This window comes from Aulonocara stuartgranti (assembly GCF_965226115.1).
Source record: "Aulonocara stuartgranti genome assembly, chromosome: 14".
NCBI classification, from domain to species: domain Eukaryota; kingdom Metazoa; phylum Chordata; class Actinopteri; order Cichliformes; family Cichlidae; genus Aulonocara; species Aulonocara stuartgranti.
The window spans coordinates 22,587,771-22,600,812 of record NC_138950.1 but is presented as its reverse complement, the minus strand read 5'-3'; the positions used below and the strand labels follow the sequence as shown (position 1 = coordinate 22,600,812).

Genomic DNA, 13,042 nt, shown 5'->3' with positions numbered 1-13,042 from the left:
AATTATTGTTTATTAACTCTATTTTTTATGATATTCTGTAGTCAAAAAGAAAATCAGGAAATACACTGGAATTTTTTTTTTTAAATGAACACACACAAGCACGAAGCATGTAGAGCAGCAGCCAGGGGACGAGAGCGTGAGAGCAACATACAGAGACCGTGAAGGCATGGCAAAAGAAGAAAAAACATGATCGAGAGAGCGAGGAAACCAAGCGAGCAGAGAACAAATTTGTGGGTGCCAATAAAGCAGAATTCTAAGTCACTTGAGTTTTAATTTCCTGCCAGGGGAAGCGAGAACAATATCAAGATTGAAACACGACTTTCAATGAGTCACTCTCAGAGGCAGCTCAGTGGGATCAGGCTGTTAACATTCGAAACATCATCCCTCCGTCTCTCTTCTTCCTGCTCCTCCATTTGCGTTATTGCATAGGCGCACATGCACACAAACACACTGGTATGCACCATCGCACATGGGCCCATAAATGTGATAGCGTACACATGAGCCCTCAGTAACACGCACAAACACACTCACACACAAACACAGTGCAATGGCACTAATGAGAGTGCATGACTAATACCTCTTCAGTCCTTTCTTCAGATGAGTGCTTATTATGGTCTGTCAAGGAGATGAATCAGTTTATGTCACGGTTACTATGGTGATCAAAGCCTCCAGCACTTCCCTTAAGTGCCTGCTAGCTAAAATAAGCAATTTTAACCCCTTTAACTACAGGCCTATCAGTGTACAGTGACACCCACACACAAACATATAAATAGGCGAGCTGACTCTCTGACCTCTCTGGAGACAAGTGAAAACCCCCCTGAGGGACTGTTTGAAACACACAACAGGCAAACAAGAACTAAAAAAAAACCGACTCAAATTAAGGCAAAAATAAAAGATAAACATGATTTTATGACATAAATTAACCAAAAAAGGGTGACTTTCTGGAGCAATGCATTTTTTATTAGGATCACCTCAGAGATCAAACTGTCATTAGATGTTTTTAAACCTTACCAACTTTACTGCGAGTATGTGCAGCCATAAAATGTAAATGCGTTGAGCAGACTTGACAATCCTATAAAATGTACCCAATCTGCATTTTTAATGGAAGGCACTTTTTTCAGAATCACAATGTGGTTAACTCATTCTCTAACAGCACTTCTGAGATAACAGATAATAACTAGTTTTATCAGTGCTTTCTGCTCATTTTATGTTTTGCTAGGCCTTTATTTAGTTCTTTGAGTTCCTCACTTTCTGGGATTCACAGATTGGATCTCGCTGTAGCTTTCAGAGTTATTATATTTTTTTATAAACTTTCTTTCTTGTATTTGTTGACAGGTGTTTGTGTTTAGGTTAAGATTGGTCTCCTCTGCTTATTTAATGTTTTACTTTGTGAGTTTGTTTTCAGTTGTATCTTCTTTCAGATTTACTTCCCGTTGGTCTAGCTTTGATTCCCTTACTATGTTCACTTGTTGTTTATTGTGTCAACTGTGTCTTGTTTAGCTGTTTGTTCAGTCCCTCCACCAGTGTGTATAAACAGTCCTGTCAATCCCTTTGTTCGGTGCTGTATATCCAAAGCTATGCCTTCTCTGTATTTTTGGTTTCATGCTCCTTGTGCATTTTAGAGTCTCTGTCTTTTTGTTTATGTGTGCTCACATGAATTCAAAGAGTTTGGACTTTGTGTTTATGCCAGATAATCAGCAATAAAAGCATGTACCTCTTCCTTTTATATCATCAAAAGCAAAGGGTCACAGATGAGTTATATTATATGGCAGAAAAGACCATTTTTTGTGTTCCATTACAATAAATATTTCTTTTTTAAACAACTCTTTTTGGGGGAGGTGAAGGGTTAATCAGTAATGTTTATGATTAAATCACCAGAAAGATGCATCAACTACTGTTTTTTCTGCCTAATTAAAAAAACAAATGCAATAAACAAAACACAAATCAGGTTCTAACACAGAACGCGTCCTAAAACTGTGATATTATTTCTTGTCAGTGTTAAAGATTTAAGTAGTTTAAATATTTTTACCATGCTTTTATTTTATTACTTATCTTTTTAGCATATTTCTAATATTCAAGTAGCAATGTTATGAAAGCACAATTTTTAGCAACAAAAATAACTGTGTACTCACGTGGTTTTCCCCGCTAGTCTTTCCAATGTCCACTGCGCATGCTCTTAGCTAGGTCATATGACAAGGAAATCGAAACTAAAGAAGTAGACTATGAAGCAAAGATCAGTTGAGCGCAAGAGATTCACATGCCATCAGTTCCTTGTTTGTTAGACTAATTACGCTGTATTAAAGTCTCGATAAGCTACTCACAGCGTAATTACATCTTGCATGCGTGTTGGTCACATTGATAGAAGACGAGCTTATGTTTCTGGAATGTGTCATATGTTAGCATTGATCTAAAAATAAGAACAAACTAACATGTTTGTTTAACTTTAGCCGATTGGCTGTAGTGCTAGCTAAATATGCGCATGCGTATTGTGCTGATAGCAGAGAGCTATCTTGACACGACAAGTTATAAATCTGCGTCTGTGCAGAAGTTTCAGTGTGGATAGGTAGCTGTTTGGGGACTGGTTCGCAGACAAGTCGAAGTGGGACAGTTTGCAGTTAGTCAGGGTAAACTTTTATCTTTTTAAGAGCTCTAACTGCGTAGGTTTTATTTTTGTGGCCCGGAAAGCTAGCTGTGTTTGAAGATGAGGTTGAGTGGAGTGCTCGTGTGTTTGTTCCTGCTTTGTGTTGAGAGATGCTGGAGTGACACACCAGCAAACTGCACCTACGAAGACCTGGTGGGAACATGGGTGTTCCAGGTGTCCAAAGGAGGGCACGACAAGACGGTGAACTGTTCCGCTGAAGGTAAAAAACAAACAAAAAAAGCACACCATATCTAAAAAAAACCAAACAAACGGTCACACAATATGGGGGTCACATGAGGAGGAAATAAAATGGTTAGCTTTTTGGAAATCATGTGACAGTCTTATGATAAGACATGTGTTAAGTTCAAGGAAGTTGTACTTTGGTTAAATTGTATTTTTAAAACTTGCAGTATTGCACAAGTAAAACATGCTTTAAAGAAAGTAGTAAAAATGTTCCAACAAAAATTTGCCTTAACTTTGTTGTAAAGAGTTGATGAAGTCAATCTAAAGGTCGACTTTGTTCAGGGGATTTTTGCTGCCTTTCATTGTGTGCCGTTCCTCTACAGCTGTAGGTGAGAGCACTGTGACTGTGACTCTGCAGAAACTGTCTGTGGCCACAGATGAGCTGGGGCACACCGGCTTCTTCACCATCATCTACAATCAAGGCTTTGAAGTGGTCATTAATGGGTACAAATGGTTCGCCTTCTTCAAGGTAAAAGATGGCTGCGACTAATTTGTGGATTTGAGTGATGTCTTAAATGTCATGCCATGTTAGAGATGCACATGCAATCTCCCAGCTTGCTGAGTTTTCCAACCATTATTGAAGTCGTGCTGTTCTTTTCTGAAGCCAGAGTGATAAAAGACTTGATATGTCAAAGTTTGACTCATCATTTAAAGCAATTAGAACTTGAGCTGTAAATGAATTTCAATCTTCGGTTAACCTTTTTCTAAATATCTAAGAGTTCACTCTGTCTCAATTTCCTCTTTCTTTATCTCATTTAATCTTTGAATTTCGTGTTATTTAAAAGCAGCAGCAGGTTCAGACTTCAGAATCGTGTGTGTGTGTGTGTGTGTGTGTGTGTGTGTGTGTGTGTGTGTGTGTGTGTGTGTGTGTGTGTGTGTGTGTGTGTGTGTGTGTGTGTGTGTGTGTGTGTGTGTGCGCCTGCCTGCCTGCCTGCCTGCCTGCCTGCCTGCCTTATCGGTCGCATGACAGTGAGCTCAGAGACGTGTCATAGCCACAAGTGTGGTCCACTTCGCTAATGACCATTATCTGGTTCTTGATTTTTATTCAGTGAAATTAAACAATCTACCGGTAATTTAATTTAACACTCTTGTACTGTATTTTCAAACTTTAACATCAACGGTTACCTGAATACTTAGTTAAACTAGTATAACTCATATTTAATTATCTGATTTTAATTCAGTTGCTTTTAAAAAGGTTCTTTTATATTGGAATAAAATGATTTGACTGAATTGTTCACACGATGTCCAGCTTTAATCTGCGTGTCTCTTCAAATTTTCAGTACAGTCAAGAAGGTCCTAAGGTGACCAGCTACTGTGACCAGACCCTACCAGGGTGGGTCCATGATGTCCTGGGGCGTAACTGGGCATGCTTTGTTGGAAAGAGGGTAAATCCAGTACCACCCCGAACAGAATACAAACCAGTCTTCGGCAGCAGGTACATAACTATACAAACCTTTTTTGTTGTTGTTGTTTTTTCTGTCACAAGATCTTTAAGATGATTGGGTATAAAAAGAAGTTGTCTGAGAGGCTGAAAGAAAAATTGGTGTGCAAATGGTTCAAAGTTTTAAGAGTGAAATTGCTAATAAATTGGATATGTCATCATCTTTGGTGAGTAACAACAAACCATTCTCAGAGTTGTAAGTAACCTTTGTATGGCAGAGACATGATTTAAAAACCAGTACAGCTATTTTGACCCGGCATTGAAAATGGACTCCACTCTGCGTTGTAAAATCACTCCCTAAAGCTGCTGTTAGTAAAAAGAGTTTGTCACTGAAAACTCTGTCAACCAAAGAAGTCCAAACCTAAACAAGATATAAACATGCAACTTCTTTCCTGAAAACCCTGCACAACTGTGCAGACACCAATAATTTTGAAAATTTTTTACCCTGAAGGGTGAAAATTAACCGACCTACATTTAATATTTATCACCCATTGGAAATTCAATTCAGTTTAGTGCAAATAAGCAGGTATTATTTAAAACTACAATTTTACTATTGTAATATTTTCAAATATAACATAGTGGAAAAATCATTAGGAAATTATTGCCTTTTTTTCCCTCACAGCCAGGATCCTTATGATCATGTCTTTTTACTTAGTAGTAGTTATCTGAGGGTAACAGGTTCTTCTATTGTGAAGTGAGTGATTTGAAACTTAATCGATCGTTTCCCACACTTATCACTGCCTTGCTCTAGTATGTGGAAGTGCTGGGGTTTTTTGTTTTTTTGTTTTTTCTTTTTTTGAGAGTTGTGTAACCCACCAACACAACAAGTCTTTATTTTGCAACTTACAGTTAAGCAACTTGGCTGAAGTGGCATAAAAAGACCACACTGATTGACTGCATCATTGAAAAAAACAAATTGATTCAGGTTATGAATTAGTAAAGATGCATATTTTGTTGAAATGTTATTGAGCAACAACATCCCATACAGTATTAAAATAAATAAAAAAAAAACATCAGATCAACATTGTAAACTTCTATTTATAAAATGTGGTTGAATTCCACAGAACATGGACACAAACATGCGCAACGTTGCATAAACTAGTTTCCCTTCCTTTTTGTCAATTGCCTCCTTATTTAACAATTTAGTGTTGAGGCGGTCAGAAAAAGGGGAACAGTGACTGTAACAGCTGTCTGGTCTCCCGCTTCACTATACTGCTTCTGCTTCAGTAAAATTAGATATTTTTCAGCATTAATTACCAGATGCGAGCATTTAAAATAAATAAATAAAATCTGTACATTTTAACCAACTTCCTATCATATTGTGATTTTACTCAGATCTGTTTTAGTCAGTTTCTCTCTCTGTTTGGGGCTGAGGAATACCCTTGAAATCTTTTATATTTGTACCTAATTAATTGTAATGTACTTTTGTTATTTCTCCAGACTGCCACAGAAGCTCTACAAACACAGCATGGACTTTATTGATGTGATCAACTCTGTTCAGAAATCCTGGAAGGCTGCTCCCTACCCAGAGCACGAAATGTACACTTTACAGGAGCTGCAATACAGAGCAGGCGGGCCTGCCTCTCGTATCCCTGTGTGAGTATTTACTTGCACTTCCCGTTGTGTACTCCGGGGTCCGGACATAGGAGACAAAAGATGTACATATAGGTAATATGTTTGCGATATTAGGAGCTAGTCTGTTGATTTGTTTGGGAGGTGTTTTCAAAGGGGGGGGGAAAAAAAGGTTAGTACACATTTGTGTTTTGTGTCTAGTTAAGCCATGACTGCTTGTCTTTTGTCCCGTCTTCCTCCCATCACTCCCAACCAGTCGTGGCAGAGCAAAAATTCCCTTCCTGTAAAAGGGAGTTTTTGCTCCCCACTATCACCAAGTGCTCGGTCAAAGGGTGTTGTTTGATTGTTGGAGTCTTCTCTCTGGTATTTCGGGGGTTTTAACATGTAAAATATAAAGCTCCTTGAAGTCACTCCTGTTTTGATTTGGTGCTATAGAAGAACACTCAACTGGATTTACGTGTGGACAGTCCCCGCACCCTTATCTTGAAAGGTCGGCACTACTAAACTAAGGCTGTTCAGTGTGTCATTGTGGCAGTCCTCCATAGCATTCAGCAACCCATCCTGGGAGTTTCCACCCCTGCAGTCGTTTGGACTCCAACACACCAGCTGAATTTATTGTCATGATTTAATAAGTCAGTAAAGACTTTTCTCCTGCAGGCAAACTTTACAAGAACCGTCATAAATAGTATATAATTCTCTACCACAGAGGGAGGATGTCCTGCCACAATGACGAATTGAATTCATCAGTAGTATATTTCCTCACACTTTTTTTTTTTTTTTGTCCTTTTTTTTTTTTTTTTTTGGTCTAGTAGCAAGTTAAGAGTTATTTTAGCAGTTTAGTTCTAATCTTTCCTCTTTATTTTGGACTGTCTCCTCCTCTAAGTGGATTTCAGCAAATTGTGGTACAAATATCACTTGGACTAACAGATCCATCTTACTTAATGTGGATTTACACACATTACATTTCCATAGTTATGGTTTTGTATAGGACTGCTTTTCAGTGCAAATGTGTTAAGTAAAATTACCCCTTTTACATTTTAGGCGCGCTCGCCCTGCACCTGTGAAAGCTGACGTAGCTAAGATGGCATCAGCTCTACCTGAGCAATGGGACTGGAGAAATGTTGACAGGGTTAACTTTGTTAGCCCTGTGAGAAACCAAGGTATGCAATATAATACATTTAATACAAAGTTCACTCAATACGATATAGAAAAGTTAAAGGGTCAGATTCAGACAAAGCCATACCTTTCCTTTTGAGCAGCTGTCACTAAGTCAGGCACTGAACAACTGCTCACCAGCTACCCTGCTTCCCTCTTTGCAAGCCAGGGTGTCCTTTCTGCTTTCCTCCCGTGTTTCTGCACAGCCTAGTGTGTGAGTGGAGAGATTATGCATGCTTAGTACTTTAAGTGTCTGAGAGGGCCTCTGTAGGATGGGGTTTAAGGAGCTGGAGAGGGTTGAAGTGTTTCAGTCAAAGCGCACTCAGCCACTGTGCAGAGTTGCAGAGCTTTTTCTGCTTCAGTGTTATAAGTCAGGTGGATTCTTAAGGTTCCATTTCAGTTCACAAAAATTGGCAGGCTTGAAAGTAAATTGGTGTGGGTGGTCTGGCAGAGGGTGCAATGCAAGGAAAGTGCCCATACACTCAATCAGAGCCCCCATTACTTTGAAATGCAGTGTTTTAGTGTATTGTCGTCACCCCGATGGGCGGGCAGGTGACGTGGACACCCAAGTTTGTGAATGTGAGAACTCAAGAACTAAAAGACATAGGACTTTCAAATTTATAACATGGGTGTATCTACTAAATATCTCAGATGAGTTTGAATCTCAGTGACCTCGACCTCAAGGTGAAGGTCAGAGGTCAAGTTTTCTGAAAATCTTGCGAATGCGATAACTTTAGTACAAGGTGACAATGGATTCATACAAAAATGTATACAATGGGTGCATCTAGCTGGAGGCTGAGTGCTTCCTCCGGCCGCTGACGGTATTTTTAAAATTTATTATACAAAGTCAGTATTTTATAAGGTGCCTGATTTATCACTGGGAATTTACCAGAAGTAGACATTAGTTGGTTGAAAAATTGCATATAAATGTTAGCAGTCTTCCATCTGTGGGTATAGTTAATGGTGTTGTAGAGGAACATGGTAAATGGCCTGCATTTGTATACTACATTCAGTCATTCACCCATTCTCACACACATTCACACACTGGTGATAGCAAGCTACATTTTAGCCACTGACAGAGGCGAGGCTGCTGGACACTGGTGCCACCAGGCCCTCTGACCACCACCAGTAGGCAAACATGGGGTTAGTATCTTGCCCAATCGAACAACTGACCTTTTGGTTAGTGGTCGACCTGCTCTGCCACCCGAGCTGCAGCCACCCCACATGATTAGTGTTCCTAATGTTAGAGCGTTTATGACTCTTTATTAGGGCTGAACGATATATCGCATTTGCGATAATATCGCGACATGATCAAGTGCAATTTTCTAACCGCAAAGGCTGCGATTATACTCTGGACATGTCCAAATTCATGGGCTGCATCCTCCTGAGGCCGCATTTGTAGACCGATTACGTCACAGCGACGCGCCGAATGCTGTCCAAATTACTACCATATCCCAGAATTCATAGCGCGGCCCAGCCAAACTCCAGTTTCCAACAATGGCGGCCGCTACTAAGTTTTAAAATTACTCATACTAATCTTTCTGGGTCACAAAATAAACTTTTAACATATTTTCAGGCGAGAAAGTAGTTGTGTAAACATCAAATATCTGCTCGGTTTATCAAGATATCGCATATTTGCAAAAGTGCTTCGACGTTTTCAGAGGCGTCTGCTACCCACCAGCTCGACAGCTAGCCGGGAGCTCGAGGGTTACTGATGCGGCCGAGAACGGCACAACTCCCGGCACATCATTTTCAGATCACCGCGGAGTTTCTCTGCTCGGGTTAAACGTAATATATAAGTCACTTAGACAACCTAAAAATGTTATTGTTGGGCTTTTTTCAGTGTTTTGTTTGTTTGTGAGTAAATCAGTTTGGCTGAGATTAAAGTTATTAGATTAGATAAAATAAAACTTTATTAATCCCCCGGGTGGGTTCCTCCTTGGTTTTCACACAGCTGACTAAACGTCAAACAGAAAACTTATTAAACAGAAGTATGAGACAGTCGAGAATTTACACCAGTGTCTGGTTATATTTTAGATAGCAAGAAGCAGACGGCCGAGTTTATTAAACTCCACCGAGACAGCGGTGACGCTAATCAGAACTAGACCGTCCAATTTCACGCCTTTTAAATTTTAAAGGCGTGTTTGTGTGTGTGTTTATACAATTGCTATTATGTTTGCACTTTATGTGTAATGTTACTGACTGCAGAGATCAGTAAGATGTGTGTATTTTTTATTTATTAGTTTTATTTATTTAATATTATTTTTTAATTGAATGACTGTCTAGTAGTTCACAGATGTCGAAAAACTGAGTGTGGTAAAGCCACTGATTTTTTTTTTATGTATATTTCTGCAATCTGCACATTGTACTGACTTTCATTTTAATGTTTACACCAGGGTTCCTTGTCAGCACTTTATGCTCAGATGTTTGTAAGCTAAAAATAAACTATTGTGTATGTTCAAATATACTGTTGTGATTGAAGAAGTTAAATAAAAATGTCAGTCATCAATTCATGCATCACCTCATGTCATCATAACAGAGGTCTGTCTTCCAGGAAAGAACAGTTTAAAATTAATGTAATATAGTATTGGCCATACTATATGATGTATTGCTTGTCTTTGTTTAATAATACAGAAGACAAAGACCTTAAAAAATAATCGCATATCGCATCGCAATCGCAATATTGGGGCAAAAAATCGCAATTAGATTATTTTCCATAATCGTTCAGCCCTACTCTTTATTAATGTTGCACCTCCCTTGCGTGTCAGCACTGGAGGATTGCAGGTGCATGTTATTTTAGCAAAGTACAGATTTATTAGGTCCTGTGAAAAAGCTTTAATTTTTCTCTCTTGGTCATACAAATGTTTGTCATCACAAACTAGACCAGCAGACGTTTTTCCACTACCGTAGGAACAAAGCGTTTGTATAAGAATTAAAATTAGGCCCGTTGTAGCTTTACAAGTTGCCATAGTTTGCTTGGAAACCAAACGAGAAAACAACAACTATCACAAGTTTTGCAATGTTGGGATTTATTGAAGTGCTGCTGTGTTTCATAGTAGTGTTTTCTTAATGGAAATTTTGGATTTTCTGTTTCAGCATCATGCGGAAGCTGCTACTCCTTTGCCACAATGGGAATGCTGGAAGCTCGTATTCGAATCCTCACCAACAACAGCGACGCGCCCACCCTCAGCCCTCAACAAGTGGTCTCTTGCTCCGAGTACTCTCAAGGTAAACTAACAGTAAATCTGTGCGTTTGTTATTTGACTCCCAGTTCAATTAATATTAAAACAGTTATTGGCTATTGCACATTTATGCTACAAGTAGAAAATTAACAAAACAGTGAAGAATATTTAGTCGATGTAAATATCAAATATCTCAATACACTGTAACGATGAAAAATGTTTGTATTGAATTTTTGTTTGTTTGTTTGCTTTGAGGGGGGGGGTTGCCTTCAACCCTAATCTGAACTAATATTGCTGAAGTATTTTAATAGCGTGTACAAAGTGGGATCAAGATGTTCTGTAAAGTATATGAAATCACAAAAGGATTTCTAGGGTGCAGACTATGAGCAAGCATGTTAAGAGGTCTACAGGTCCAGAAAAAAGACTTGACTGGTCAAATGTAAACTGGGTACAGGTTTTGCAAATGCTGTAACTCCTTTTTGAAGAATCTTTTTGCATTTAGTATCATCGGTGGCTTTATAAAGTCATATTAATGCATTTTCAGTAATGCCCCCCCATCTTGGATCACATTAAGTTTTGCCCTTGAAAGGTTTTTGACAGGTTTAATATGTTCAGCAAACCTTGTTTTTCTCCTCCTATTTTTAAGGCTGTGATGGCGGGTTCCCATACCTGATTGGGAAGTACACACAGGATTTTGGCATTGTGGACGAGTCATGCTTTCCGTATGTTGGAAAGAACACTCCGTGTGGTGTTCCTCAGAACTGTAGGCGCATTTACGCAGCAGAATACAACTATGTTGGTGGCTTCTACGGCGGCTGCAGTGAGGCGGCCATGATGTTGGAGCTGGTCAAGAATGGACCTATGGCAGTAGCTTTCGAGGTACAACAGCTTCTCCCTGATCTAAGGCTTGATCTGTTAATGCAAATTCAACCCTCAGCATAAACTAAGAGATAAAAAGAATTCTACAGACCAGTGTTTTTGAAATGGGGGGGGGAGAAGATCAAAATCAAATGATCATACTTGCTGTTCACAGATCTTTAATTTTCTTGAGTTTATTACTTTGTTTGGCGTTGGACGAGGCTGTCCTTGAAGGGTGGCTCACCTCACCTATAAAACACTGACTGAAAACCCGATTCAGCAACGTCTCTTAAGGGTTTATAATGTTACAGATTTTCATGAATTTTCTAAATTGCATTGTTTCAAATCACCATAATCAATATAAACTGTCTTCTAAATCTTTCTAAGCACAGGTTTAAATTATTTTCTTAATCCCAAACATATAAGTAAGCCAGCAGACAGAGAGATGAGCAGAGCAGCAACCCCTTGAACTCTATATCCTTTATATCGGAGTGTATTTGCTTTCCAGTTAAAAATAAAATGATCCCATTCTGTTCACAGGTCTATCCTGACTTCATGAACTATAAGGAGGGCATCTACCACCACACTGGCCTTGCAGACCCATTCAATCCCTTTGAGCTGACCAACCATGCCGTGTTGCTGGTGGGGTACGGCCGCTGCCACAAGACTGGGCAGAATTACTGGATTGTCAAGAACAGCTGGGGCACCGGCTGGGGCGAGGAAGGCTACTTCCGAATTCGCCGCGGAAATGACGAGTGTGCCATCGAGAGCATCGCTGTCGCAGCCAACCCTATACCTAAACTGTAGAAGCTGAAACGTCAGAATTGACATAATCAATGATGATTGACATAACCAATGGTTATGAGTCACAGATTTTAAAGCACAAATGTTCCATGGTTTTTATCAACATATGCATTGGAGATTGACAATTTAAAGCTAAATGTATAACTTTTCACAAAAGAATTGAGTCACAGGGTGGCACTAATGAGCAGAGCAAGATTAATTAAATGAAAAATTATGGATTTGCGCTGTAATGGCAACCTCCAAATGGATATGCAATTTGTTTAAAAGGGAAATCAATCTGAAATCTTAACATTGTTCATTTATACTTTTCATAAACTGCCAGCTCTCAGATCAGGAAGTACGGTGCATACAGTAGGTTATCCCTATTATTTCATACGTTGCTGGGATTTTTAGTTTTTGCTCCCAAATGTAAAAATTTAGAATTTGGGTATGAAGGATTTTATGTTTGTATGAATTACACATGTTTACAGCTCTGAAAATGGATTTTTAATTTAAGGGAAACAGTAATGCTGCTCTTTTGATGCCACTCCCCAACACCACCACTTTTTTATGTTTGCTGATTTAAGCAGTGACTGATTAGCTGCCTTTTGAATATTCAAGCTCTAACTGCCAATAAGTACTTGAAATCAAGTACCTACCACTGTGGATTAGGACATACTGCTTATCTCAGTATGTTCTAAAGTTTTACTTGTCACATTTAAAGGGAAATCCAGATGTGTGTTTTGTTCTTTGACTCAGGAATGCACTGAACAGAGTAGAAACCTCTTTTGTCCTTGCTACATCGAAACCAAAACTGCCACGTTTTCCTGTTGGATGATTTGTAAGAGTTTCCCAGTGAGCTGTTATTGCTGCATCAGTTAATAAAGGGATGCAAATTGATTGTAGTGCCTCTTACTCCTCCTCTATACCCTTTCTATTTCAATTTGGAAGTTTTGAAATTATTTTTTTCTGTGTGTGACAAAATGTAATGCAATTTTCTATAAATGAAATAAAATAATTGGAAAAAGCATAATATAAAATTTAAATACTTCCACTGGTCACTTTATTAGGTACATCTGGCTAGTACCAGGTTCTTCCCTTCGGCACTGCCTTAAGTCTTCATGGCAAAGACTCAATAAGATGCTGACAGATGCTTGGTCTATATTA

The 13,042-nt window shown here is 38.9% G+C and overlaps 1 protein-coding gene across 1 annotated transcript; it reads left to right on the top strand.

Annotated features, from left to right (window-relative positions):
- Nucleotides 1-2,497: 2,497 nt before the first annotated feature.
- On the top strand, nucleotides 2,498-12,775 carry ctsc (cathepsin C). Its single transcript, XM_082502016.1, has 8 exons — nucleotides 2,498-2,861; nucleotides 3,208-3,353; nucleotides 4,165-4,319; nucleotides 5,766-5,921; nucleotides 6,939-7,057; nucleotides 10,149-10,280; nucleotides 10,881-11,113; nucleotides 11,633-12,775. Exons 1-8 carry the CDS (start codon nucleotides 2,702-2,704, stop codon nucleotides 11,897-11,899), a joined length of 1,368 nt encoding a protein of 455 aa, XP_082358142.1. The 5' UTR covers nucleotides 2,498-2,701; the 3' UTR covers nucleotides 11,900-12,775.
- Nucleotides 12,776-13,042: the final 267 nt, after the last annotated feature.